We start from the raw sequence: 27,071 nt of genomic DNA, 5'->3' as shown, positions 1-27,071 counted from the left end.
TCACAGTCAGAGTTGAATTGAAGCAGAATTGAAGTGAAGATAAACATTGATTTTAGACACTTAAAAGCTTTCTCAGCCTTGCTCATCCACAAAAAAGAAACATTCTTGTGTGTAAGAATTATCAGTAAAATCATGATCTTTGAGAAATCTCTGATAAATCATCTATAGAAATTGGCAAAGTCTAAAAATCCTCATACATCTTTAAGAGTAGTAGGTGTTGCTCATTCCAAAACAGCTTTAATCTTCTCTGAATCTAATTATATACCCTTGTCTACTTCAATGATGAATTCAAGATATTTTGTGCTATTCATCTTGAACTCACTCTTTCTGATATCTGCCTGCAGGCCTGCTTCCTGTAGATACATAAGCATCTTTTGTACATGTTCACAATGCTTCTATAAGCTTCTTAAGAAAAATATCAAGATGTCATCTAAATAGACTGAGTAGAAGTTATCCAGATATTCATGTAATGCCCAGTTGATATATTTTTGAAATGTGCTCAGAGCATTGGCCAAACTAAAGAGTGTAATCAGCCACTCAAATAGCCTGTATCTGGTTCTAAAGGCTATCATCCACTCATCACCTTCCATGATTTGAATCTTGTGAAAAGCTGCAATAATGTCCAGCTTAGTGAATCATTTAGCCTATCCAATTCACTGTAAAGTCTCACTGATTAATGATAGAGGATATCAATCCTTTCAGATAATTTTGTTAAGAGCTCAATAGTCTACACAGAATCTTAGCCCACCTTCAGGCTTCTTCACAAATAGTACAGGAGCAGCTACAGAGAAGTTGCTCACTTTAATAAAACTCTTATCTAGATAATCTGTAAGAGTCTTTCACAAAGCCAGTAGTTCCTCTTGAGATATATTATATAACAGGCTCCAAGAGGGTTGTTCTGTACTACTATCAGCCTTTTTAATTAGTTCAATCTCATGATCTCTACCTGGGTCATGAAGTGGGGGTAGAGCATCAGTGGCTTCCTTATCAAATACATTCAAAAACTCATGATAATGTTCAGACAACTTTTCTCTAAGGTCAATCTTTGATTTCACTTCTAGAGTCTTTTGAATGTCAGTCAAACTGACAGTGAAGATCTTGATGTTTCACTTCTCTCAAGTGCTTGCAAGCTTAGAGAAGCTTACAGCAGAGATGGAAATCACATCAGCTTTTGCATTTGAACTAGGCTCTACCTCTATACCACTCTCTTCAAATCTCACAATTCTTTGATAAGGGATCACGGTCACCTTTTGCTGGGCCAGCCAGGGGTCATTTAGATACATATCATGACCATATAATCTATTCACCATGTAGAGAAAGGCTCATTCAGTTATGTGACTGCCTATATCAATTTGAATGCCAGTCACTATGCTTGTGGAGAGTTCTATGGAGTCTTCAAAGCCAGTCATTTTAACAGGAGGAATTTCAATGCACAGGAGCTTATGCTTGTTAATGTAAAATTGAGAAATAAGATCATAGACATTACATTCACTATCTATCATTGTTCTAGTCAAAAAGGTATTATCTACTAGAGCATCAACAGTGAAGGGTTTGAATATCATCTTAGATTTAAATCTTCTCTATTGCTTTCTCATAAGCTTCTTATTTTACTCCTTTCAGTGTCTTTTGGTTGGAGCTACTCTTTTCTCAAATCCTCACTCATATCCACATTATTGTCATCTAGTACCAGCTTGGGGATCACTTTAGCTATTGTGAGAATGACAGAGTGTCTGAGAGATTTGAATGAGCAGCTCTTAATCATATGACCTTCAGCTCTACATCTCAGGTACAGGCCTTGCTCTCTTCATTGATTAACCTCTGTCTGATCTATCAATTTGATGTGGTGAGTGCTTGAGGTCACAGCACCAGGAGAGAGATTCATCAGATCATCAGCAGAAGCTTGAGACTGGTTTTATCAGTCAAAAACAATATGATGAAGTAAAGAGTGTGAATTAGATGTTGTATGATCTGAAGAAGATCTGTTCTCACAATGTTTAGATCACTGTCTTAAAGTCTTAAGCTCAGAGAGTTGATGATCAACTAATCTAAGCTCTTTGCAGTAATTCTCATAGAGAGATGGTTCCCTTATACCCACCATGCCTTCCTTCAGCTCCATGCTTAGAGTGGATTTCAAATACTTCTTTTTAATGTGATCATCTCATCTGTGATCACCAGCTTCCAGCAGTAGCTGATTAAATTCAGGCAGAAAGTCAAAGAGAGCTCTTCTACTTTGTCATAGATTGTTGAGCTTTTGCATAGCCTTTTCCTGTTGTGCAGAATCACTAAAGAGCATGTGTGTCTGCTTCAGTAAGCTCTCTACTGTGAAATTGATCTTGTTCTTATTATTCTCAACTCAGGAGTAAACTTGAGCTGCTGCCATTCCTTTCAGTCTCAAGTACACATACCAAGCACATTTCTCATTATTACCTAAGGCTTTCCCATTAATCTTAAGTTTTGATTAAAGCTTTAGCTCTCACTGAGAGTAGTGCTTCAGATTAGAACCATCATACTTCTCACAGTCTAGTAGCTTGATCTTTGGTCTTCTGACTGCAATGAGTGGTTACAGATTCAATTGAGAGAGGATTGATGTTGAGATGTTCAAAGCTTGTTGTAGATTAGCTATTTCAGCTTGCTGAGCTGTTATTAAATCTCTGTTCTCATACTGGACCTGTTTCTGCTGTTGAAGAAAGGTCATCTATTGTTGTTCAAAGCTGCTGAGAGCATCCCTGCTTATTGCTTTGTGTTGATTCATTTTTGTATTTATTGTACAAGTCTGCTGCTTTATCTCATTTGACTAGATATTTTCAATGTTGCTCATTCATTTGTTAGCATGATTGCTAACCCAGTCTATTTATATACCAGTGCTATCACTGAACTTCATGATGCAGGATTTAAGACTCTTAATAGTCTATCATATGTCAGCATATTTGCTAAGTTTCATAATACAGGATTAAGGCTCCCAGTGGCCTATCAATGAAAGGAGTGAAGCAATTCATAATGTAAAGGGTTAAGCTCTAAGAACTAGAGACTAGTCCTCCTATATAACAAGGACGAATTGCTTGAGAAAGGGAAGAAAAGAATGAGATGAGAACTCAAGCTTAAGCAAGCTCGCGTAGCATGATCACATGCGCACATGCAAATGATGGTTAGGCTGAGTCAGCCAGCCAGAGCAAATCTAGAGGTTCAACCCCTTATATTTGCATAGTATTTTCTGTAATATTAATATAATATTTCAGCTTTTGAATTATCTTTAATGAGAATAGCTAAGAAGAAGAGATAGATATATAATCTGAATTATTTTTATCTTTATAAATCTGCAGTGAAAAAAATAATAAGATTTACTACTTAATAATGTTAAGAACTTAGTTAGAATTTCATGAATATATATCATATTAAATTTATTCTGCAGCTATTATATTAGATTTAAAAATCTACTTTTGCATAGCTAATAAGTCTTGTAGGAACTACTATTTTTCATACTTAATAAAATTATAACATATAGTGTACTTGACTGCTTTTGAATGATAATACTTATATTATTGAAATGATAAACTATTCAGAGATTATAGCAATAAATAATATGTAATAAAAATTCATATAGAATTATCTTATGAAGATCTGCAAATTGTATGAACTTCTCAGTAATATAAGATTCATAATTATTTATTAAAAGTAATTAATAACTTCTCTTTTATCTTTTTTTTATAATAGTATTAAAATGTTTAAGTTATTTAAATTTAAATTTATTTTTTGTAATTTCAATATTTGATATAGTAACTCTATAATTGCTGAATAAATCTATCTGTATATATCAATTTTTTAAATATATTTTGAAGATCAAGATTATTAATAATGAAATAATATGATTATTTATGAATATATATTCAATAATTATAATCAAATCTCTTGAAAAAAATAAAAAAATGATAAAATTAACTTCTTTAATGCAGTTATAACTCATTCTTCACATTCTTATTCTTCTTGAAATTCAATCTTATTGAAGTTGTATATGTCACAGATGTGAAATTGATACTACTTAAATAGAATCTAAAGATATTCAAATCATATATTAATATATTTAATATCTTTAACTGCTATTTTCTTTGAATTCATCAATTTCTGTTTCACTCTATTATAATCAAATAAATGTTCAATGAATCTATAAGTTCACATCTTGTTGACTTTTGAAGAGAAGATAATAGAATCTATATGCTGATATTTAAGTATTAAATTTGTAAAATCTTCAATGTGTTTAGCTATGAGAGAATAATTCTTTTCATCAAGTAGTTTGATTTATTATTTAATCATGTTCTTCTGACTCTCATTTAATCTCTTGTTAACTGAATCCTTTGCAGTATTCAGATTTCTTTCATTGATACATGCTTGAAGATGTTGATAAGAAACCTCAAATTCTTATGACAGAAACAATATTTTTGAAATTTGAGTTTTTTCAGTGATAAGTGATAGCTTTTTGAATACAGTCTTCAATATTTTTATCCTTATTTGACATTGTGGTGAGTTATTAATCGATGAAGATGATGAAGATGATGAAATTGCAAGATTTTTATCATTTTGATGTTTTTATTGTTTTGATGTGGCACACCCACATGAGGTGTGGGTTGCGCAGCGGCACGATTAATATATTACTATAAAAAGCTTTTTAATTAGTTCGCCGTAGATATGGATGTTGGAAATCCTCCCTCCGCGAATTTTGTTTTTCCTGGATCCTCCACAGTTAGAAAGCAATAAAAATTACACCAAACCGGGTAACCACAAGAAACGTCCATCTTCTTCTGACAGAGTGGCAAGCTTAATTGCTTGCAGAGTTTGCACGCTACGAGTTATTGGTTGGAAAGCAGGTCACGTGCTCGAAGGGTCCTACATCCCTACTTCTGTATCCTTCACTGCTGTACACTACATACTTCCTGAACCAGCGAGAAAATCCACGCAAGGCACCTGGGAAGTTATATCATTCTATCGTTGAGATTTTGAGGCTGACAAACCGAACGCACATAACTAACTAGGTATTTATTAAAATGAATCTTTATTAAAAACAATCTTTTTTTTGAGCTTATACATAACCATTTGGTATAGAGCAAAACAACCATCGAACCACAGCTGAATGGTGGGACATCAGGGTATCCGACTCCGTTCACATAGTCTGTACATCACTGCAGCGCATTCGTCGTTGTCTGGACATTTGCAACCTTAATGAGGCTGCCCTTCCGTCCAAGCCCAGCAGGTGTGAGGCTGGAAGATATCAACCCCGCAGTGAATCAAGCGCCGATCGTGTCTCTGTTTTATATGGTTATTTCAAATTTCAAATTAGCCATTTGCCTCTCTCTTATATTTATTTACAAGCAGTTAAAAGGAAAGGGAAAACTTCAGGAACAACTCACATATGCAATATCTTTACATTCCATGAGAAAGGTGCAGTCGACATCATCGTTACACTTTAGAGAGAATATTGTGTTAGTTATCCATGATAAAAAGGTGCTTTAATTTCAGGGCGATTGGGGTTGATTTATATATATCACATACTCCTTCAGGAAGACCACAGATAGCCCAGACTAGCTCCTCGGGAGGTTTATCCCCAATGGTAGCGCCCATGGCACCGGCAATGACTGATAGTACAAGTACAAGTACGAGCTTCATCTTGATAAGCGCGTTGAAGGGCTGGTTTCAAATGTCCTCGGTAGCACAGTTGAATCTTCTAAACGAACTTGCCTAACTAGAGCACTGTCTCCTTATATAAAGTCCAGCGTTGTAAAATAGACTCGCTTTGCCACACGAGATGCGCATTCTATAGAAGGGGTTTTGGTTACATCGCTCACATCCCCAGTGTTCTATTCGTATAGATTTGAGTATATACACCTGATATATATATATATATATATATATAGATGTTGAATCCTTTGGGCTCCCCACAAAACGGAGAGGATCCTTGGACTCCACCATCTACTATCCATCCAAAAGACATCATTTCATTGTTAAGCAGAACTTTTTGAGTAAATTTTTGGTTACATCTCCAAAAGGCTATTATTATGCTTAAATAAGATAATGGAATGAATATACATAACTAATCGCTTGTTCAAAAAGCTATGATTTAAGCACGTTGCAACTTAAAGTTTCGTATAACAAAGTTAAGTGGGTCTAGTTAAGCGCTCGTCTAAGTAGTTAGTTAACTAGTTAAAATCTAAATGGTTGCCTAATTTGGTAATTGCTCCACTTTTCTCTCTAAACCGGGAGTGGGGTAAGTTAAACCTCATCATGGCTCAACCTTAACTTAATCATTGAGGCTTGTACGGTGGTCAACGTGGAATAAAAGCGCAAAATTCAAGAAAGCTATGTTACATTTTGCTTATTTTAATCCCTCTTTCCCTACTTCCCGATCTTGGCTCAGTGGCGTGTGGTCGTATCAGACCCCTTTACACCCTTAAGGCATGACGTTTGTGGAGGAGGAGGAATTGTGTGGTAACTTTCTGTGGAGATTGCGGGATAATCCCAAGTTGCGGAGATTTTTGAAGCCGTACCGGTCATCTCTCAATGGGGGAGTAATACGTAGACCTGGAGTCTCCATGGCTCCATAGTCTGCCTATACCTGCTCTGCCGCCAATGACGATAAGGTGTGTTGGGGTGTGAGGAATAAAGTTCTCTGTCCAGAGCGGATATAGTTTAGATGAGGGGTTTCTTTGTCGAAGTATGATGAGAATACGAGTGATACACGGGAACACGGTTCCTAAAACCACGATCAATTGAGGATTGGATGCACATAGACTTTAGGAGGCAATCTTGGAACATTATCTGTCGATGCGGTGCGGCCACTCATTCCAAAGTTTCGGAGTGGTTCTCTGCAGGATCAGCGATCGTGGGTTTGGATAGGAGATAGTTGCGGTGTTGCAGAATGGTAACCATACGGGATGGTATTTCGATTTCATGGATTTACCTGTATGGCATCACAAAACTTATGTTGACCGGCAAGGAAATGTGTTGTGGGTTACAGTACATATAACCTGGGACATGTTGTGGGTGAAATCGTTCCCGGAAGCTCACTGTAGATTTAATGATCGAACAAAAAGCTTAAGTCAAGAGAACACAACAAACGAAAAGAAACTCTCACGAATGAAATAGCAAAAAAAGCAAAATTAAAGCGGATGAAGAAGGATGGTCAAGAATGCATTTTAATACATGTTAGGATTGAAATTGTCCGGTCAGTGATTCGCTCTGGGGAGTGAAATAGGAGGGATATGGGAGTGAAAGAGGGAAGAATGGGGGAACTTAAAAACATGACATGGGTCCGCATCCCTTTCTTGGCCTTCATAAAGGCTTTAACTGAGTTCGATTGCTAGCCAAATTCTAAATTAAAGAAGAATAACAAGAAGTAAAAGAGCATTAAGGCATTTCCCTAGTGGTTTTAAAGGAGAAGCTCGAGAGGGTTCTCAACTATCTGCTTCAACTCCCTCATCCACTCAGCGCCAACTGCTCCGTCAACGATTTTGTGGTCGAAACTGGCCGTCACGACAATCTGGTCATCCCATTTGACAGAAGTGCCATCTTCACCCTCCACGGGGATAGCGACTTTCTGCGTCGTGCCAACGGCTAAAATGGCGGATTGAGGAGGATTGATGACTGCGGTAAATCGCTCCACGGCATGGTTCATGCCCATGTTGCTGATGGTGAAGGTTCCGCCAATGTATTCCTCCGGTTTCAATTTGTTCTCGCGTGCGCGCTTGCCAAGGTCTTTGACCTGGCTGGAGATGCTGGAGAGACCGAGGGTGTGCGCGTTTCGTACAATGGGCGTGATGAGGCCGACGGATGTGGCGACGGCGACGCTGATATCCGCTGTCTTGTGTTGGCGGATGACGACCTGTCCGTTCTCCTCAACCCAGCTCGAGTTTACGGCTGGCACCTTAAGCAGAGCAGCCGCGCAGGCTTTGACGAGGAAGTCATTTACAGAAAGCTTATATTTTCCGTCAGCGGAGTTATTGAGAGCCTCGCGCAGCTTCAGCAGTTTAGTGACGGAGAGGTTCGAAGTCACGAAGTAGTGGGGATTTTCTCGCATGGATTGCACTAGACGGTTGGCAATGATCTTACGCATGGAAGATGCGGGAATATCCTCGAAGGCTGGACCAGATGCACTGACAGCCGTACCGGCGGGTTGGTACTTCTCAACATCGTTCTTAGTAACCCGCCCACCAGGACCTGTTCCCTTGATGTCTTTCAAGGGCACACCCCGTTCTAAGGCTAGAGCTTTTACTGCGGGGGCAATAAATGACTCTCTGTCCAGGCTAGGTTGTAATCTCTCTCCCGTTGATACAGGCTCCTCCTCAGCTGCTGGGGTCGATTCCTCCTTTGGTGCAGCTGGAGCAACTTTGAGCTCCTTCTTGGGCTGCTCTGGCTCCTTCAGAGCGGAGGACTTCTCACCACCAGCATCCTCCAATGAGAACGACTCGAATGGTGTGATATCTGTGCCTTCTTCCACCATGACTGCAATTGGCTGTGGAAAAAACATTTAGCATACGACAATCAACCGCTTCCATATGGCCGTCTTGCGTGTCGCAACCTTGGCAATTTAGCTTACATTTCCTACAGCGATATCCTTCTCACCAGCCTCCCTCAAAATCCTTGCCAAGACTCCTCCTTCCTGGAATTCGAAATCCATCTGAGCTTTGTCTGTTTCGATCTCCACCAGAACATCACCGGGAGCAAGGGCATCCCCGACTTTTTTCTGCCAAGCCCCGATGTTGCCGGCAGTCATTGTTGGGGAGAGCGCGGGCATGCTAATTATTGTATGTGGAGGATAAGCTAGGGTAGATATGAACACATCAGAAGTCAGTAACAGTAACAGAAGGCCAATTGAATATGCTCCAATCAAAAGAAAGTGGGTATAGAGCCTTTTATTAACCAGTCCGGTTTGCTACTTGCATTTGGAGGCATAGAATCGGGCAAGGGCTGCCAATGCTGGCAACTTCCGTCTACCCCGATGAACAACAAGAATTAGCATAAACATCAACTACAAGAGCAGTATTCGTGAGCATTGACCATACCGGGAAGCATCACGCAGCCGATACATATGCCCTGATTCCCGTATGCAGATGGAAGGGCTTCTGGAGAACAAGGAGCGGCAAGAAGCAGACCGCGACATGACGGAAGCAGCCATCTTTCGAGAGTAAACGAAGATAAATAGGAGGGTGCAATTGACCGCCCAAGAATGACAATCGCAATGGAAGAGATGGATAGAGACAGAGCCCAGAAGCACAAGGACGAAGAGTGTTGGGGGGGGGGGGGGATAGACAAAGGAAAGCTGTTGGTTACAAGTAACCCTCCTGTGGTTATGCGGATGACCAAGGCAGGCAGGTCCATTCGTCACTACCTGCGTATATTCAAAGGAACAATTCGGGGCTGAGCCGGGTGTCGGCAAATAGTTGTTCCTGCATCACTCTTTTGCGATGTTTCCAACTTTGGAAGGCCCCAATAGGCCGAAAGCAGTTAGTTGGGGCGAACATAACACACCCTAATCCATTGCCTCAAACCATGAGGATTAGTCATCAGTGTTGTTGCACCTTTCATCTCGATCATTAATTTATTCAGTATTACAACCACGGAGAGGCTTCTTCTAATTGAGAAGGAAAACCCTTACTAATGAAAGTCTATAAAACTGATCAATTTTCAAGCATCAGAGTCACTGTTAAGATGTATAATGTTTCTCATTTTATAATAATTTATTATATCAAAAATTAAAGTTTTTAAATTCTCAATTTAGTAATTAAAAACTGATTTTTGTAAAAAAAGAATTTTTAATTCAATAAAAAATATTTTCTTAAATTGTGATTTCATAAAAAATACTTAATTTATTATTATTATTTAATTAATATATATATAATCAATAAGTATATTATTTATTTAATTATATTAAAATTTAATTATTATATAAATTTAATATATATATATATAAATTAAAATATATAGTTATATAATTTTATTCTAAATAATATAATATTTAAATAAATATATTATATAAATTATAATTATATATATTTAATTTAATAAAATATTTATATAAAAATATCTATATTATATTTATAATATATATTTAAAAAAAGATATAGATAATAAAAAAAATTATTTTTTTTAATTTTATAAAATATATATAATAATTAAAGATTAATAATTAATATATAAAATATAATATAAAATTAAAATAATTTTATAATAAAAAATTAATAATTTTATAAATTTAAATAATTATAATTTTTATAATTTAATTAGAAAAAAAATTTTTTAATTAAATATAAAAAAAAATATTATTATATTTAAAATTAAATTTAAATATTATTTTATTAAATTTTATATATTTAAAATAATAATAATAATAATAAACTTTTTTATAAAAAATATTATATTTTATTATAAAAAATTAATAAATAAAATAATATTTAAATAAAATAATAATTTTTTATCATAAAATTGATTAATTTTAATTAAAATATAACTTTTATATTTATTAAAAATTAAAGTTAATATTTATACTTTATATATAATTAAGTATTTTTTTTAAATATTTTTTATATTAAATTAATTTCAATTTATTATTTATTTAATTACTTTTACTAATTTTAAAAACTTAATTATATAATAATTTTTAGTTTAATATTAATATATTTTTTTAAAAATAATTATTAAATATAATATTTATAATAAAAAATAAATTACTTTCAATTTTTAAATCATATAAAATTAAAATAATTAATTATTTAAATATTTTCTATATATAAAAAACTTAATCTTATCAAAGTTGTGTATATCATCTGATAAGATTATACTTTATACAAAATTAAATTACTCACAAATGATCTCAGAATTTTCTCATTAAAGTTGCTGATAAATATACTTTAGAGGATTTTGAATTATCCTCTCATCCATCTTTTGTTTCACAATTAGCGCGATTTCATTAGTGTATATTATACATGATATTATTGGCTAAATAGTGTAATATTGTATACTATTTGGTATTAATGTATTATAATAAACTAAGTCTAATTAGATTATATAGAATCTCCAGCTCTGACAATGTCATGAAATTTCTCTCAGCATCTAGTTTTCAAGCAAAAAGTCACATTTTTACATGCTGAGCATTCAGATCTTGATCTAGAAGTTTGCCTATTCTCCTGCTGACCTAGCTTTCATATATATCAACACCAGGCATAAATTATAGGTTTTGGTAGAGAAATTTATTGATAAATAAGCTTTAAATTTAATCACTCATGAACTAGATCATCATGAACCTTCAAATTAAATTCAAAGAGTTGCTGATAGAGCTTCTCACAGAAGCTTATATGAGTAAAAAGTCTAAAGACCTCCTACTGCTTTATATATATATACTAAAGCCTCTACATGTTGACAACAGCAGCATTTATAATTCAATAGAAAATAAACAATCAGATTCAATAGCTCACTCTATGAGAGCTATAGAAAGTTTTATATTAATTTACTAAATTAACTCTATTTATATTATGATTATAGTTATCAATATAATTGAATAGAGGTAAAGTAGTTATCTATATAAATTGAGTATGAAGTAATTTATTAATTAGCTAACTTTTCAGCAGAAGGTCTAGTAGAAGCTTCATTAATAGAAAGAGCTTTGATGATAGAAGCTTCAATGATAGAAGTCTCAGTAGAAGATCTAGTATTTAATTTCTCAGTAGAAGGTTTAGTATTTGATTCCTCAATAGATTTAATAATAAAGATCTTAAAAAGCTGCTGAATCATATTCATGATTATGAATTCAGTTCTAATAATTTTTGAAAATTGAAAAATAGATATTATACTTTATTGATGATTAAATTAGAAAAATATATAAAGATATTTATGTTTTGCTAGTTCAAAGATCTTATATCTCTGAGAAATTAACTTTGCAGGTATCTTATATATATGCTGACTTTGATTAAAGTATTTAATCATAATTATATCTATAAAAATCTCTGAATCATAGATGTAATATTTCTAGTAAATATTATGAAAGTTAGAAATCAAAGATTTTATTTTATATTATTAATTTTTATTTTTAAAATCTGATTGATAAGCTTCTCAAGAATTGAATATATGAAAATAGTATTTGATTTGCTCAAAATGTTTCAAAATCATATAGAATTGAACTGAATAAATAAAATCTTCTTTTAGATTATTTCTTCAATAATGATCAGTTTAGCTGAATTTATGAATTCTCATATAGATAAAAGCTTTTAAAAAGATCATTATTTTCTCTAAAGTAATCTTTTTCTATAGATATTACTGAATAAAAATCTTTAATTTTTTAGATATTTTTATAAATATAGAGGATTCTGCAGAAGTTTTTATAGAAATTTTCTCTTTTTTATTCTTCTTCTTATTTTTCTCAAAGCTCTTTGAAGCTTCATTATCAGTATCTCTATCATCTTTCTTCAATTTTGCATAAAAATTAAATAAAGTGATAATATTATGAATAAAATCTCTAGAGAAGAATAAGATAAATAAGATATAAATACTTTGAACATCAATATCTGATGAAATATGAAGATTTGACAGCTGTGAACTAGGTTCAAGAGAAAGATATTTAACTTACTCTATAGATGATATCTCTGGAATAATTTTCTCAATTGCTTATTTTTATTTTGTAGAGATTCTATTAAACTTTTTCATAGATTCTAGAGAATATATTAGTTATTTGATGCATAGATTAAAATTGGAATTCTAGAAAATCATCTGAATTCTCTATATACTTCATATTTGCAGGTGAGTAGAGCTTCATGGTAGGCATGTAGATAGGTTTGAATTCTCAATACATTTTCTATTTACATGAAAATCATGAATGTGTGGATTGGTAGTGACCAATAGCAGCCCATACAAAATAGTATGTGAACCTTGGTTGAGACATGCTGACAAATGCCTTTATTTTACGCCTAGTGATACCACGCTAAATTGTGCAACAAAAGACAGACGAGGGGATAACTCATCATAATAATTAATAGAATTTCATATCTAGTGTCATGGCTCCATCTAAAGTCATGATGATAACAAATTCATCTATTTAACTAGGCAGCTGCGACGAGAATACTCAACTGGGAATTAGAATGTGGAATGAACGAGCAACCGAATATATAGAGGTGGTTGGGGATCGGATCGGATCAACATTAATCCATATTACAAGCAGCTGCGCCGTAACATCTAGTTTAACATTAACTGTTGAAGGAGAAATTTAAACTTGATTTCTTAATTTAGATAAAAGCAAATTGACTATATTTCATACAATTATAATTTGGAGTGACTGATGTCACTCAGTGATATGATGAATATAATGAATAGAATTCAGAATAAAAGATTCTTCTTCTGTAATACTGGATTTTCAGTTTTTTGATGAAGTATCAATGTGTGCTATACAACCCTTCACCTGATGAAACAGAGTTGTATAAGAGATGTTGTACAAGTTTGCTGCAATTTGTACACTTGAAATCTGATCTTTATTAAGTGCTTCAATAGCAAGAAGAATCCTTTCTTCATTTTGAAGATCATTGCTCTCTTTCATGACTGACATTTTTTATTAAGTTGGAAGTTGCATCATCTTGTGAGAAACTGTTTCTCTTACTTGTGTGTTTCACTCACTTGCAGATTAACTACATTAAACTTACCAATATTACTCACTATCAGACAGTGAAGGGAATGGATTGTGGATCGAGGGAGCAACAGCATATCTTTCCACAGGAAGTTGACTTGCTTTGTTTCACCATAAAAAGCTGCTACTGCATTTCTGGTATCAGGGTTGCCTGGGCCAGCGACACATCATTGCACGGAAACATTCCCTGGCATTATCTTGATCACTCCTTTATCGACCGCCGCATCCACCAGCTTTCAGACCTCAGGGTCATCATCAGCAAACCACCAGCATGCAACTATGGTGGGTGGTTCGACTGGTCACATCGGCACGAATGGCGGCCCACTGCGGGAATCTCAGCAACAACTCTCCCCCGCTCGATCCCATTTACTGGCAATTGGAAACCGCTCCACATTCCCACATCTGATGGTGTTTTTGATCTTTGTATTTAGCCTGGCTCTCTTTCTTTTAAAAAATTGCGGATTCAGTGTTGATTGGCAGCACTCAATTTGGTTTTGCTTTCTTTTGCATTTTTTTTGTCCCCTAAACCCGATGTTCTAGCAAGTAATAAAGCTGTCTCTCCGAATCTTGGATCTTCTGATGAAGCAGATTACACGTAGGAATCTGTTGAATGATCTGCTCGTTGTCGTTGATCAACTGCGTCTTACCGAACCTTTCAGGGGAAGGGTTTTACACGACGCTGGTCCTAAATAAACTGGGCCAAAGAAGCCCGTATAATTCAATCTCCTCGCCAGGAAAATAATCCCCAATTTAACACTCAAAGGAGGTTACCATGTCGCTCTGGGTGGCCTTCACATTCGATTTCCCTTCGCAGCATCGCTGGCATGTCAAAGATCGACTGAGTTTAGCGGTTGGGCAGTAATGCCAAGCACGGACGCAATGCATAACGAATCAACTCGGCATCCAGTTGGAGAAGTCAAATTCTTTAGACGCAAAAGATTTTTTTTTTTTTTTACTTATTAAAGGTATCCCGGGTTCACGGCCGTTTTTGTGAAGTCACATATGGTAATAACTAATAACTAGTTAATGCGTTGGTTGGACTGAATGCGCTTAGGTAATATTGAACTCTGAGCTAGTCGTCATGTTATGGAGGGGTAGTTATGATGGGAGGGGTAGACTGAAAACACCTTACCCCTCATATAACTAAGTATAAAGCAGAAGATCTGCAAGAAGAACACAAAGGTCATGTATTCCAAGGCCTAGCAGCATACTTAAATATGACTTTTACCGAAGGGTTTTCAATTATAGAAAGTGCAGTTTCGGGGGATCTGGCGCGGCAGCTTGCCAAGTTCCTTGAGCAGGAGTTGCCTCTGAGAGCGCCTGGATTAAAAGGAGAGAAATATTCTCAATACGATATCCAACCACCACTTGCATTACAGATAAAGGAGGAATTTATCAATGTATTTCATGGAAGCCCTCCCATTCTTCTCATTCTCATACTCTAGCTAAGTGTTTTTCAGAATGCTGAAAATATCACCGTGGTTGCCGAACTTCTTCAGAAATCTGTTGCGAAGGCGCCCGACTATATCAGTATCGGAATATTTCATGAAACAGACGCCGATCCCACAAAGCTTAAAACAGCAGGAGAAGGTCGGGTTTATGCGACTATTGCTCTCACTGATCTCGGCCCAAACAATGGCTGGTTCGCTTTCTTCGAAGGGTCTCACAAGCAAAAAAAATCACCGTTGAAGGGACCAACAACCGTCAACATGAAGGCCGGTGATGCATTTGTTTGGAGAGGTGAACTGGTGTACCATCATTCATCTGGAGGAGGGGGGATGTTTGAGACCTTAGTGTATAGGTGATATATGCCTTGCGGAATCTAGATTGACATTACATTCCCGTTTCGTGTTACGCTGAGATTCGTTAGTAGATAATTGTGAGCCCAGTGCGGATTTGGCGGCGAAACCACAAATTGATCCCAATCCAGGGCCGTAAATGTTTGCCAACTGCGGGCTCTGGCCTTTAACAGTCCTTCGGGGGCATTACTTTTAGTAATTTGTTTCCTTTTCTGCGAAAAGGTCGGTTGTTGCTGCAGTTCTATTGGGGTGTAAGCATAAAATGAGCATCGTAAGGCGTTCTGGAATTGTATATCACAAGACACCCGTTCCATGGAACGCTTAGAAATGATATTATGGAATTTTTCCTTCAAGTAGTAACTACTTGACCACGGTCCTTATCACATCATTGGCGTTTCGCCACTGGTCCTCAGCCTGCTGAGGGGTCCCCCACATGGATTGAGCTTTTTCTGCGATGTGTTGATTGTGTAATATAGCAAGAGTAGCATGATAATTCTCTCGCTCAGTGGCAAATGAACTACGTATTTAGAAGCCATTGGTCAGTCCACCAAACCAAAGTACACCAAATACCTGGAGACCTGGAGGTATACTTACATCGAACGATTGATACTATGAAGGTAAACCCAACACCAATAGCCTCCCAAGTCACGAGCAAGAAACGTATAATTTCGCTCTCCGCGCGTTCTCGACTCCCACTATTTCTGACTGTTTTCAATCTAGGAATGGGATATCAACCCGCATTGCAACAAGGTTTCAAAGGCGTCTTGAGAGGAGAATGACTCCTGAATCCAAGCCATCACGGCCAGAAACACCCGCCAGCGTATATCATTGACAACAATGGCTCTTTCCACAGTTTCAACAAGACTGAAGAGGAAGTCCAGCGAAGTGTGGTTTTATCCAGAGAAACGGTTTTCTCCGGAGAATGGCCGTTCAGAGTGACAAAACCGTCTGTCAACCTCCTCAATGTAGTCGTGCAATCTCATTGTTACTTCTTCTGTTTCAATATTATAAAGGAAGTCGTCTCCTTCCTTGATTTTCAGATCTCTAGTGAGGGTGCTTCTCTTGCTGCTAGCTCTCTCTTGACTGAATAGTCCTGCCAATAGAGATCCGGGCAGATCTGTTCACCTCTTGGTATGATCTCAGCCAACAGCTTTATCTGCTCCGCCAATTCTTTGAGTTTATGTCTCAATTCCAAGACTTCAGGATGCTCACGAACTGACTTCTTTACCGCACCTGAAGGCTTGCTTCCAGGCGCTCTTGTGTCACAGTTGTCTCATTTGGCTCCTGCCTCGTTCAAGAATTTCCTTGTGGTGGGGTCGTAGAAGGACAAAACACTGCATGGTCATTCGAACGAATGCGCCTTGGGAGATCACCCTTGAATTCATCATTCTTGGATTTCCGTGGGTTGGTGGCCTTAGGTTCCTCAGATTTTGGTACAAGTGAACCAGGTCATGAACCCGTGATTGCTGATCACATTTCCAGAACTTCAAACAGAACATGCATATTGCCATGAGAGAAATGCCTCGAATGTACCCAGTGATGGCACGCAAGCACAGAAAAGACTACAACATCTATAGTACCTCGTTTTTCCCCCAGATTTTCTGGTCCTGGTCCCCTCCTTTTTGGGGGGTGCTGTTTTGAATTCATATGCGAAAGACTTTTTCCAAGATTGGTGCTGAGCTTTGTGTGTAAAATCTATAAAGAAACATAGGCACATCAAGTGGGTGACAGACTCTCTGCATCTGCTGAAAGGATCTCTCATCCAGTCGATTTTGGCTGAAGAAGGTATGGTATTCAGAGAGCACATTCCAGTAAAGCTTATAGGTATTCAGAGCCTCGTAAAACCCTTATAAAACCCTGAGCCTCTTTCAACAAGCATCTGCATCCAGTCAAAGAAAGCCTGGTATTCAGCTACCTCTGCTCGATGACATTCCCCTGTAACCCCCATTGAGTTCTTTCGCAGTACCTGCCTATGAAAATTAATGTCTTGTAGAGGGATGAACATAAATGGGACCAAATCAGCAGCGCCAAAAACCCTCTATCTCTCTTAAACTGTCCCATGTCGCTCCATCATATTGGGGCATTAGCCATCCACGTTTGCGGAAGCATTCTAAGTGTTCTCTGGTCTCTTTACCAAAGCGGTCCTCCCAAGCTTTTAAACTATCATCCAGCCAAGTGCGCGCCGCACGTTCTCCCACCATTGATTTGATGGTTTGACTGTGCTTTGGAAAAGTACAGAAAAAAGAAGTCAACCATCGAGAGAGGGCCGCAGTGGGGGCCGCAGTGGACGCCGCAGATCTAAGCAAGAATAAAGATTGGGAGGGACATTTTCATTTATTTATATCTCTCAATCTTTTAGGCAGAGAGATAAAACTACTAACTTGGTCACTGTTGGAGCCGAGGCTTCCTATTATGGACTAGCGCACCGCACAGTAGTATGTAGCTACCAAATACAACCACTTCAGACGTCCCACCAGTCACACCCTATAGGCTTACTAAATAGAGTTATATCACGTGAGTAAGTGATCAGTGACTGGCTAAGTAGTTAATAGTTATAGTTATTAACTAACTAGTTAACTAGTTAGTAAGTTGTTCCGTAGCTAGCTACAGATTTCTTATTTGTAAGCCAGAACAAAATTGTATATATTTAACTGCAGAGTATATTAACGACCATAACCAGTACGCGATATATATACCGTGTTGAAATTTATCCTACATGTCTCCTGCTGAGAATGCCGCCCTCGAAATTCCCCGAGATCCAGCCCGGCGGTTCCCTCATCGTCGCATGGCAGGCTAAGAACAAGCACATCCTTGTGGTCGGCGGGGGTGAGGTACAGTCCAACCCATCCATTCATATATATATACAGACATACAATTGAGGCTGCTGCTGTGGAGTATATCAGAGTTTTCAATTGGCCAGCCCTTTTTTCTTTTTTCTCTTTATTTATTTATTTATTTATTTATTTATTTATTTTATTTTTTTTTAATTAATTTATTTATTTATTTATTTATTTTTTTTTGGCAAACTAACCCAACCCAACCATTGCTTGCAGGTAGCAGCCGGGCGCATCTTTCACGGGCTCAACGCAGGCGCAAAGGTAACTGTGATAAGCCCGTCCTCAGGCCTCAACGACGAAGTCTCCTACCGTATCGCCTCCAAACAAGTCTCGCACATCGACCGCAAATTCGAACCGCATGACCTTGATCCGGAAAAGAACGATGGCATAGGGGTGGTAGATATGGTGCTTGTTGCCGTCGATGACCCGGAGGCCTCAACGCAGATCTGGAAGCTGTGTAAGGAGCTCAGGATCCCTGCCAACATAGCCGACGTGCCTTCAGAATGTGATTTTTATTTCGGGAGCGTGCACCGGGATGGGCCGTTACAGATCATGGTGAGTACGAATGGCAACGGGCCGAAATTGGCGAGCATAGTTCGCAAACACATTGCGCGGTCGTTACCAGGGAATACTGGTGCTGCGATCGAGAACGTGGGTCGATTGAGGAGGAGGCTGAGAGACTTGGCGGCATCACAGAAGGATGGACCGAAGAGGATGAAATGGTCAGTCACTTTGTTACTTCTCTTTTTTCTGCGTCTACGTCTGCTTTTTATCAGTTCCTTGGTTCTCTGTTCTCCTGTTTTCCGTTCCCTTTTCCATCTGATAGCTACAATAGGATTTCCCGGATATGCGAAATGTGGAGTCTGGAAGAGCTCGTAGAAATGGATGAGGATGATATTGAGGCCCTGCTCGGCTACTATCCTTCAGACAGAGTGCCGACGTTCGAACAAGTGCGTCTGGGAGAATGTGCGGGCGTGACGGTATTTGACGGGAGCATGGGCTTCAGTTGCTAATGCGGTGTCTGGACGGAGTGTTGTATAGACACCAGGTGAGCCCCAGTGGAAGATAAGAAATCGTATAGTATGGACGGACGGAGTGATGTGCTGTTCATGTAACAGTTTATATGGTTATTTGCATTTTCCAACGGGCGTTATGGGATTGATCAATTGATATCGATGGTTCAGCTACGGAATATAGGAACTGGGAAAAAGAAAACACCAAGCTAGCCGTTTCATTATGTAACTCGAGAAATATTGAAATCTGGTGGGCCTTTCTGCTTAATAGGGGTTATAGTAAACTCACAAACTCCATCCACACAAGGACGAACGTATGCACGCCCATACACGAAAAATGAAGAGATCGAGAGGTATTAAACAAACGAATAAACAAACAAATAAATAAAAAAGAGATGCCTAGCGTTTCGCTTCTGTTCAAATGCTCAAAATGCGACAACTGCAAAATAGGACGGGGGCATAGGAAAGGAGAATACATGTTCGAACCCAATGAAGTCTAGGTATCTAGGCAGATGTACAGGTACAGTATTAAAGGACGGATCCAAAAAGGGGGCTTACAAGTTAGAATCGTCAAACAAAACCAACAAAGCAGGACGTCAACTTGCTAAATAGGAAGCATGAGCAGCAGCTAAAAGATATCACCACTAGTAATGCAAGAAGGGGAAAAAAGGATAAGAAATACGCGCAGGGCCTTTCTTTCACCGACCCTTACTGCGCCTCCTGTCACTATTGAAATAATGTTGTGAAATGGAGCTCAGAGGGCTGACGGGTGTCTCCTGTGGAGAGTATGGTGGCATTCCAAGGCGAGACTCTCCCACGCGGCGGAGGAAAGAATAGAGCGCAAGGCGAATGTCGTTATTGAGATCCCGGCCGAGTAGATCGATGCAGATGGGGTAGAAAATTTCAATGTGCTTTTCGAAAGTTTCGCGGGGGACACCAGTGTACCCTTCCATAACATCCACGACGACTGGTCTCCATGCCACGATGTTCCGTTGTTGGGTTTCTTCGTCCAGATGGGTATAGCCTCGTATGATATCTGCACAGAGTCTAAAAGGGCGTGGAAGGCTCATGTTAGTGCTAGTTATACAAGGTATGGTGGTAGATGGGGGAGGTATGCCAGCAGACTTACGGTATCAGTGCCGCCTCCGTCTCGACCCTATTAGTCTTCTTCTCGTCGCCTTCGTCATGATACATACGGAAAAGAATATTGACATATGTAGCCGCGCTTCCACTTTCTTGTTTGAGGAGGTTGGGAGGTTGTTTCATGAACCCCTGTCGCCACAGCTGGACTCGCAGATCCTTGGCTTCATTGAACCTCTTAGCAAATTGATAACTCTTCTTTAGGAGGGCCATGAGGCGCAAAAGCTCCTGGCTGGGTATCTGCGAATAGACGGAGTCATTCGAGAAGAGTTCATTGACAGTTTCGATCATCAGCAGCTGCAGAACACAATTCGTTATGATTCGATTGAAAAATCGTCTTCGAGCAACTGTCACAACTGCTGGGGGTTGCTCCATATCGGAATGTGGACGGTAATCCTCAAGTTCGGCAGATGCTGCTGGCGGCACATGGCCAGGACTCGTTTGTAAATCTTGTGCATCTCGATCTTCAGCATATGTAGGTTTATTTCCGTTAACTTTGGCGGATGTAGAACTCGACGGAAGCTCGTCTTGAGCACCGTCGTCGGACTGCTCTGCACTAGCGGCTGCTTTAGCGGTGTGCTTCGGGCTCTCTAGGTCCCTGGAGGATGCTGTGGCGCCGGTTGCTGTGAATAGCTCATACGCAGTTGTTTTCTCGAACAATTCCACAAAAGCACCAACAATTTTAGTCCAGTGTTTCTGCTGGAATTTGGAAACGTTCTGCAAGATAAGTTGTTGCAGGCAATTGCTCCCAATTCGTGCAATCGTATCATTCTCCTGACATATGCAGAGCGTGAGAAGCTCCAAAAACCGATTCAACATGTACTCAAGAGAGTCGAAGTAATGTGTGAACAGTGTAATCATATTCCGAAGTGCTTGGATCATCGTGGTTGAAAGCCAGACAGATAACTCTTCGTGATTGGGCACTTTCGACATCTCAGATTTCGACTGGAGCACGACGAAGATGGGATATAATAGCTGCCTCCAAAGTACATCCCAAAATTCCGGAGGGAAATCTCCCCCATATCGAATTAGCGTCTCGAAAAGATAATTCAATGCCCTATAAATTACAGTTAGAAATATGACTCGTAATATAGGTTTGATATTCAATAATTTACCTGGATCGAACTTCAAGGTCATCCCCGGTCATCAGAACATCCTGGAACGCGATCAGGACAGGGTACCAGAATTGCTCCTCAGAAGATTGTCGACTTGGCTGTAAGGAAGCAGCTGGCATATCCTCTCCTTCTTTTCCAGGGCGGCGTTGATACAGTGGGCATTCAGGCGTCTTGAGCATTTTGGGAATTGTTGACTTCAACGTTTCAATTGCCTGGAGCGACTTTTTCTGGAACTTCAAGTTTTTCGAGAATTCTGTGAGACATACAATGAGGTCCGCAAAAGCCCCTTGGGTGATGATGACTCCGAAACGGGTTGTGTAGACCTGCAGCACATGCTCAAATGCCATATTGACGATCCCCTCTGTACGAATGGTTAATAAATAAAGAATGCAGGTTTTAATAAACGCTGTAGAAACTTACCATAGGGCTCTCGTGCAGCAACAGCGAAGACACCAAACATAGTTTTCCACCCAGAACGAATATTATCACCACGCGCTTGAATCATCTGAATGAGACAGCGAAGCACCATATCCTTGACAGTGACCGTGGTGCTATTCGCCATAACATGTTCAAAAGGTTTCAGGAAATCCTTCTGAAATTTGAAACCAGGAAGTTCTGCAATTTCCATAAACCGCATAGAAAGCTGGCGTAGGGAATCCAAAGCAAAGAATACAACAGCTGTATTAGTGTGGCACCCAACTTGGTTGAAGTGTTCACCTAAAACATCCCAGATTCTACTCCACTCGATCCTAACTCGGGTCATGTTGTAGTAACTGACCTCGACCACTTTCTGCAAACTGTAGGTACGAGGAGACTCACTTTGGCCAGAAGACTGGATTTCCTGCCAGCTCACATGGCTAAGGGCACGGACAAAGTCAACGATGGCATCGTTTGACAGATTGGCGGTATTAGTAAATATCCGGTCCACCCCGCGAATCATTTCTGTGGAGCGACTTTCCATAGCAACTTCGGCCCGATAAGGTACATTTCCATTATTGACAGATCGCGATCGTGGTCTCCTGGGGGCCTGAAAAGACTTTCGGCTACGAGAGCCGTCCGCAGTGGATGGCGGAGTGAGTCTAGCCATTGAAACATCCGGAAGAGCCCCTTCATCCACGCCATCGGTAAGGAGCTGGAATCTGTCAAGTTGACTTATGCATGTTAAGACTTCCCGCCAAGATGCTTTCAAGTAGTTCCCTTCGGTGATGGCTACGTCCAGGAGCACCTTCAGTGCTTCCACGTTTTTAGCCATCATTTCCCTGAGATTGCCTAGGTTGGTGAATTTTGCTAGCACGGTAACAAAGGCAACCCTTGGAATTTCTAGGTCGAATTGGCAGGAGATGCGGATAGAAAGGCGGATCCCTTCCATGCAAAGTCGTATTGTTTCCAAATGTTGGGTATCTTGAACCTGAGCAGAAAGGCCGGAAAGGAAAGACATCCAAGTAACGTTAAACATGGATCCAACGTGTCGTGCCGAAGTGGCGGGAATGAAGCGCGACAGGGCTTCTTTGACTGCAGACTTGCGTTGTGCTCTGATCAAACTACGATAAAGCTGTTCGGTCTTGTTTGCAATCTCTTCCGATGCTTGTGCATAACGTTCACCTTGTACATCTCGTCCAACCGTTGCTAAAACCTGCCCTGCCCGGGTCGCTAAGCCTGGCTGTGGATGTGTTTGAATACCCAAATTGGCCGCATTTTCCCTCTCGGTATAGAGAACGATTTCGTTGTTTGCTATCTCGTCGTAGATGCCGGAAAGATACTCTTCAGGCAGGTCGCTATTATCATTGATACCCCTGTTATTATTGATGAAATCCTGTTTCGTCATTCGTCGTCCTTTCATCTTAGTGCTATGGAGATCGGTATTTAACAAAATAACCGAATATGCAAGAACGTAAGCAGCATCGGCGGTAGCAAAGGCGTTCGGATTGCCAGTTAAGTAGCGCTCTGCAAATTTAAGCATGAAACGATCGATTTTCTGGGATTCTCCTGGCAATCGAAAGCTCTGCAAAAACTGCCTGAGGGCATCCACGAAACGTCGTTTCTTGAAATCCATGCAGTCGACAAATGCATGCATTATAGCAATATTCTCCGCATCACCTTCCCCGAGGTATTCACCTAGGGTTGCTTTATCTAGCCGATCGTTTCGAATCAGGAAGCTCGCTATATCCGCAGGGGAGTCGGACCGAATAAATCCTTCTGATAAAAGGACCTTGATTCCTCTTTTGGGTTTAAAATTAAACTGCCTAATAGCATTGGTGAGGGCAATTTTTCGTTGTTTCACTTTTTCGATTTGGCTAGGATCATCATCTAACACTGGGGTTGATTGTCCAGTTGCAAAATCTCCGCTATCAATGTTAGGCGAATGAGCAGCTAACATAGAATTCGTATCTAATGATTCTCTGGAACCTCCTATTGAACTTCGATGGGGGGCTTCGCGGCCGGGAGGGGCCTGCTCTGCGAGCTCCCTAGATGACCAAACATCCAACGATCTTAGAATCTCCACTAGGCATTCTAGTGCTCGCTTCTTCATCATATATTCTAAAGGTATATTCTGCGTATTTGTCGGTGTAGTAGAACCCATTTTTGCAGTGGAAAGCGACGGTGGGAGTGTCCCCTTCTGATGCCAATCATGAGCATTATGGGGAGATTTGCCCTGTTGTTCCTGGTATTGTTGTTCCTGCATAGCCGAAACCGTTACAGGGGTGCTGGACTGTCTCGATAGGTGCTCGATGATACTGTTTCCGTCAGTAAAACAAGCTCTAGTCTATGATGGTTAAAGTTTGCATACCCTTGAAACATGTTCTCTAAGGCTGTCCTATCGCAGTCATAATTCAAATATATTTCCACGAGCGCTCTCGGGTCCGCTGAAAGTCTTTCTAGGATGTCCATAAAATATTGTTTTTGAAACATCGGGGAATTCCGCTTCTCCAAAATGGCGAGGTAAATTTCCTTCAGGAAAACCTCCAGTTCTTTCTGTTGGAATTATCAGATGATTCTCGTTCAAAAAAAAAAAAAAATATAAGGAGTGGAGATAAGGGATCCGTTAACGAACCTTGAGCATGACTCTCATGTGTTTAAGCATGAGCCAGAAGATCTCACACCCAACCTCGAAAACACGGGGCACAGAGCTAGCACCATTTCTGCTCAGGCTCAGACAGAGATGGGGTTTAATAGCTTCCAAAAGGGTCATAGAATCAGAAGAGCTGCTGCTGTGTTTTAATGTGGCGAGAGGGGAAGAGAAAACCGAAATATGGTTGCTGAGAAGATGCTGGATAAGATGTAATGAAAGTAACTTGGATCTCATATTCTGTGATTTGAGATCCAGTTGCTGTTCGTGTGAAAGGATTTTATGGCTCAGTTTGCACAATGCCCGGAAAACAAGGAAAGCATCTTTCACGTATATTTCGTCCTCGTCATCGTCAGCGAATGAATCCCCCTCCTCACCAGATACGGACTTGGCCTGCTTCCTGTTGGCCTTCGCCCGTGTTACCATCGTTGGAGCGTTATCGCTGACCATGGTATCATCTTTATTTATCTCAAAACTCTGTAGCGTGAGCTTCTCAACCAAATCTTTGGCAACTGGATGGTCAGAAACAGGTTGAGTCGTCTCCGCCGATGAATCTTGCTCATTGGGAGTGTCGCCATTTGTCTGACCAATGGATTCGGGTGCCTGGGAGCCATCATCATGGTCTCCGCGATCACGGATTCGAGCCTCCTTCAAGTCAAGTCGGATACGGACTCTGTCGTACACGGTTCCTACCATTTGGGTGAGCGATCCTTGGGCGATCAGTTGGTTCTGGCTAGATTTGGAATATATAAAGATGTTATATATCTGCCTAACGGCCTTCAGAAGGCCAGCGCCGTGGACAACAATCTTGTCATTCAGTACCGCGGCAAGGAGAGATTTGATGATCTGTTGTTGAATTTCAACTGGAGTAGATTCATTTTCAAAACAATCGCAGATTGTCTCAATAGCACGCTCTATCAGCGGAGGTTGATCGGATGAGGTTTGCAGATGCCCATCGTGCGGAGCGGAGGGAAACGCAAAGTAGGAATATGTTATCAGTTTGCCAATGCAATCGAGAGCAGTTACTTGTAGAGGGATACTCGAGGTCTTCGTAGCCAGCTGTAAAGGTAGGAAAATAACTTCTGGATCAATAGGGTGTTGTTCCGATTGCTTGATATTCGCCCGGGCTTGCGCCACAGCATCTTCCAATTCCTTGCTCCGTCGCGCTGCCTTCGAAGATTCAATGGTATCGAGAGCCGTTAAAATAAACACTGCAGAACTAATCGGTGCGGATCGCTGTGTGACTTGCGTTGCGGTGGTAGACCTCGAGTCTGAACGTGTCCTGATGTCGGGGGTGTTCGATTGTCCTGTAACAAAATCTGCTGGAGCATCTTCTTCTGTTATGGCGGACTTTGACACATCTAACTGCGGGGGCTGCAAGGAAGTCTCAGTTCTTTTTTCACCTTCTGAAGCATTTCCCTCAGCCTCTGCACTGGAGTCTGCTTCATCTTTCTCAGCATCACTAGCGTTTTCCGACTGCACGAGATCGACTGCTATTGAAGGGTTTTTTCCAATGTCATCTCTCTGTAGCGACTCTGTATCTGGGGAGGCAGCGGTCGCGGAGGCGCCCATATTACCCACAATGTCCACATTGTCCATCTTTGTTTTGCCTTCCCCGTCAGCGCAGGAATCTATACCTACACCTTCTTTGCCAACTTGTAACAGTCGCCGGGAGCCAGGGTCTTGAATCAGATCGTCGGAGCCGACCTTGCTGCTGCCGCCTACCTGAGCAGGCTCCGCCAAAGCCGGGGAGGGCTTTGGAGGAACATTATCAGGCTCAGCCATTGAAAGGACAAGCTGACATAGGGAGATTGCACGCCGCGAGAATAACCGTCCACATCGAACACAGGGAAATCAAGCAGGAATCAAAAGAAAAGCACGGGCAGAGGGTATATAGCAACACATAAACAGAGCTATGACATGAGGTAAAAATTCATGGGAGGGAGTTAAGAGAGACTGAACATTATACGATTTGGCGGTAAAGTCAAACAGTCGTTCGAGAGGGGACTTCCGAGGCACGTGATTCCAGTTTGAGTCTGGGGAGCCTAGGTTTCCTATTACGGACTAGCCCCCTGCACACAGCAATATCAGTCATCGCTTTAGTAATCACATCTAATCTGTTGGGACCTCACGTGATATACGCGTACAGCTAGCATCCCCTATCCAAATCTAACAAATTGAGGAATTAAGCAACCATCAACTAGAATTTTTTATATTAAATATATAGATCTATCTATTAGGTCTGTTGACAGCTTCTAGCAGTGTGATCAACTATATTACACTAGCTGCAGTGTGGTGAAGCTTGCTTTCCATACAACTGATTCAATTTCTCTATTCTCTTTCTTTGGCTATCTCGGTGCCCTATCATGTGATCTCTGCTATTAGGTTTGTTAGTATCATGTGACCCATAGATCTCTTCTCTCAACTAAATTAAGTATTTTGTCAGTAT

General features: G+C 39.8%; 7 protein-coding genes across 7 annotated transcripts; 2 read left to right on the top strand and 5 right to left on the bottom strand.

Moving 5' to 3' along the window:
- Nucleotides 1-5,208: 5,208 nt before the first annotated feature.
- PAAG_00051 (hypothetical protein) lies at nt 5,209-5,655 on the bottom strand (the record flags this gene model as incomplete). The annotated part of the gene is made up of 3 exons (XM_015843886.1): nt 5,209-5,295; nt 5,400-5,453; nt 5,542-5,655. 3 exons carry the CDS (start codon nt 5,653-5,655, stop codon nt 5,209-5,211), a joined length of 255 nt encoding a protein of 84 aa, XP_015700221.1.
- A 1,759-nt stretch (nt 5,656-7,414) lies between these two features.
- PAAG_11035 (pyruvate dehydrogenase complex dihydrolipoamide acetyltransferase) lies at nt 7,415-8,779 on the bottom strand (the record flags this gene model as incomplete). Its single annotated transcript, XM_002797465.2, has 2 exons — nt 7,415-8,497; nt 8,582-8,779. 2 exons carry the CDS (start codon nt 8,777-8,779, stop codon nt 7,415-7,417), a joined length of 1,281 nt encoding a protein of 426 aa, XP_002797511.2.
- A 138-nt stretch (nt 8,780-8,917) lies between these two features.
- Nucleotides 8,918-9,160, bottom strand: PAAG_11034 (hypothetical protein; the record flags this gene model as incomplete). Its single annotated transcript, XM_015846746.1, has 2 exons — nt 8,918-8,975; nt 9,048-9,160. The coding sequence occupies 2 exons, from the start codon at nt 9,158-9,160 to the stop codon at nt 8,918-8,920; spliced, it is 171 nt and encodes a 56-aa protein (XP_015703550.1).
- A 2,098-nt stretch (nt 9,161-11,258) lies between these two features.
- PAAG_11033 (hypothetical protein) lies at nt 11,259-11,778 on the bottom strand (the record flags this gene model as incomplete). Its single annotated transcript, XM_015846745.1, has 2 exons — nt 11,259-11,331; nt 11,600-11,778. 2 exons carry the CDS (start codon nt 11,776-11,778, stop codon nt 11,259-11,261), a joined length of 252 nt encoding a protein of 83 aa, XP_015703549.1.
- Nucleotides 11,779-14,868: 3,090 nt separating this feature from the next.
- On the top strand, nt 14,869-15,456 carry PAAG_00048 (hypothetical protein; the record flags this gene model as incomplete). Its single annotated transcript, XM_002797463.2, has 2 exons — nt 14,869-15,051; nt 15,112-15,456. The coding sequence occupies 2 exons, from the start codon at nt 14,869-14,871 to the stop codon at nt 15,454-15,456; spliced, it is 528 nt and encodes a 175-aa protein (XP_002797509.1).
- Nucleotides 15,457-18,182: 2,726 nt separating this feature from the next.
- Nucleotides 18,183-19,300, top strand: PAAG_00047 (hypothetical protein; the record flags this gene model as incomplete). The annotated part of the gene is made up of 3 exons (XM_002797462.2): nt 18,183-18,281; nt 18,504-19,009; nt 19,123-19,300. 3 exons carry the CDS (start codon nt 18,183-18,185, stop codon nt 19,298-19,300), a joined length of 783 nt encoding a protein of 260 aa, XP_002797508.1.
- A 698-nt stretch (nt 19,301-19,998) lies between these two features.
- Nucleotides 19,999-26,407, bottom strand: PAAG_00046 (transport protein SEC7; the record flags this gene model as incomplete). The annotated part of the gene is made up of 6 exons (XM_015843885.1): nt 19,999-20,347; nt 20,430-21,497; nt 21,556-21,916; nt 21,976-24,290; nt 24,344-24,528; nt 24,608-26,407. The coding sequence occupies 6 exons, from the start codon at nt 26,405-26,407 to the stop codon at nt 19,999-20,001; spliced, it is 6,078 nt and encodes a 2,025-aa protein (XP_015700220.1).
- Nucleotides 26,408-27,071: the final 664 nt, after the last annotated feature.

This window comes from Paracoccidioides lutzii (genome assembly GCF_000150705.2).
Source record: "Paracoccidioides lutzii Pb01 unplaced genomic scaffold supercont2.1, whole genome shotgun sequence".
NCBI lineage: Eukaryota > Fungi > Ascomycota > Eurotiomycetes > Onygenales > Ajellomycetaceae > Paracoccidioides > Paracoccidioides lutzii.
Note: the sequence above shows the minus strand (reverse complement) of the source record. Positions and strands in the feature narration are given on the sequence as shown.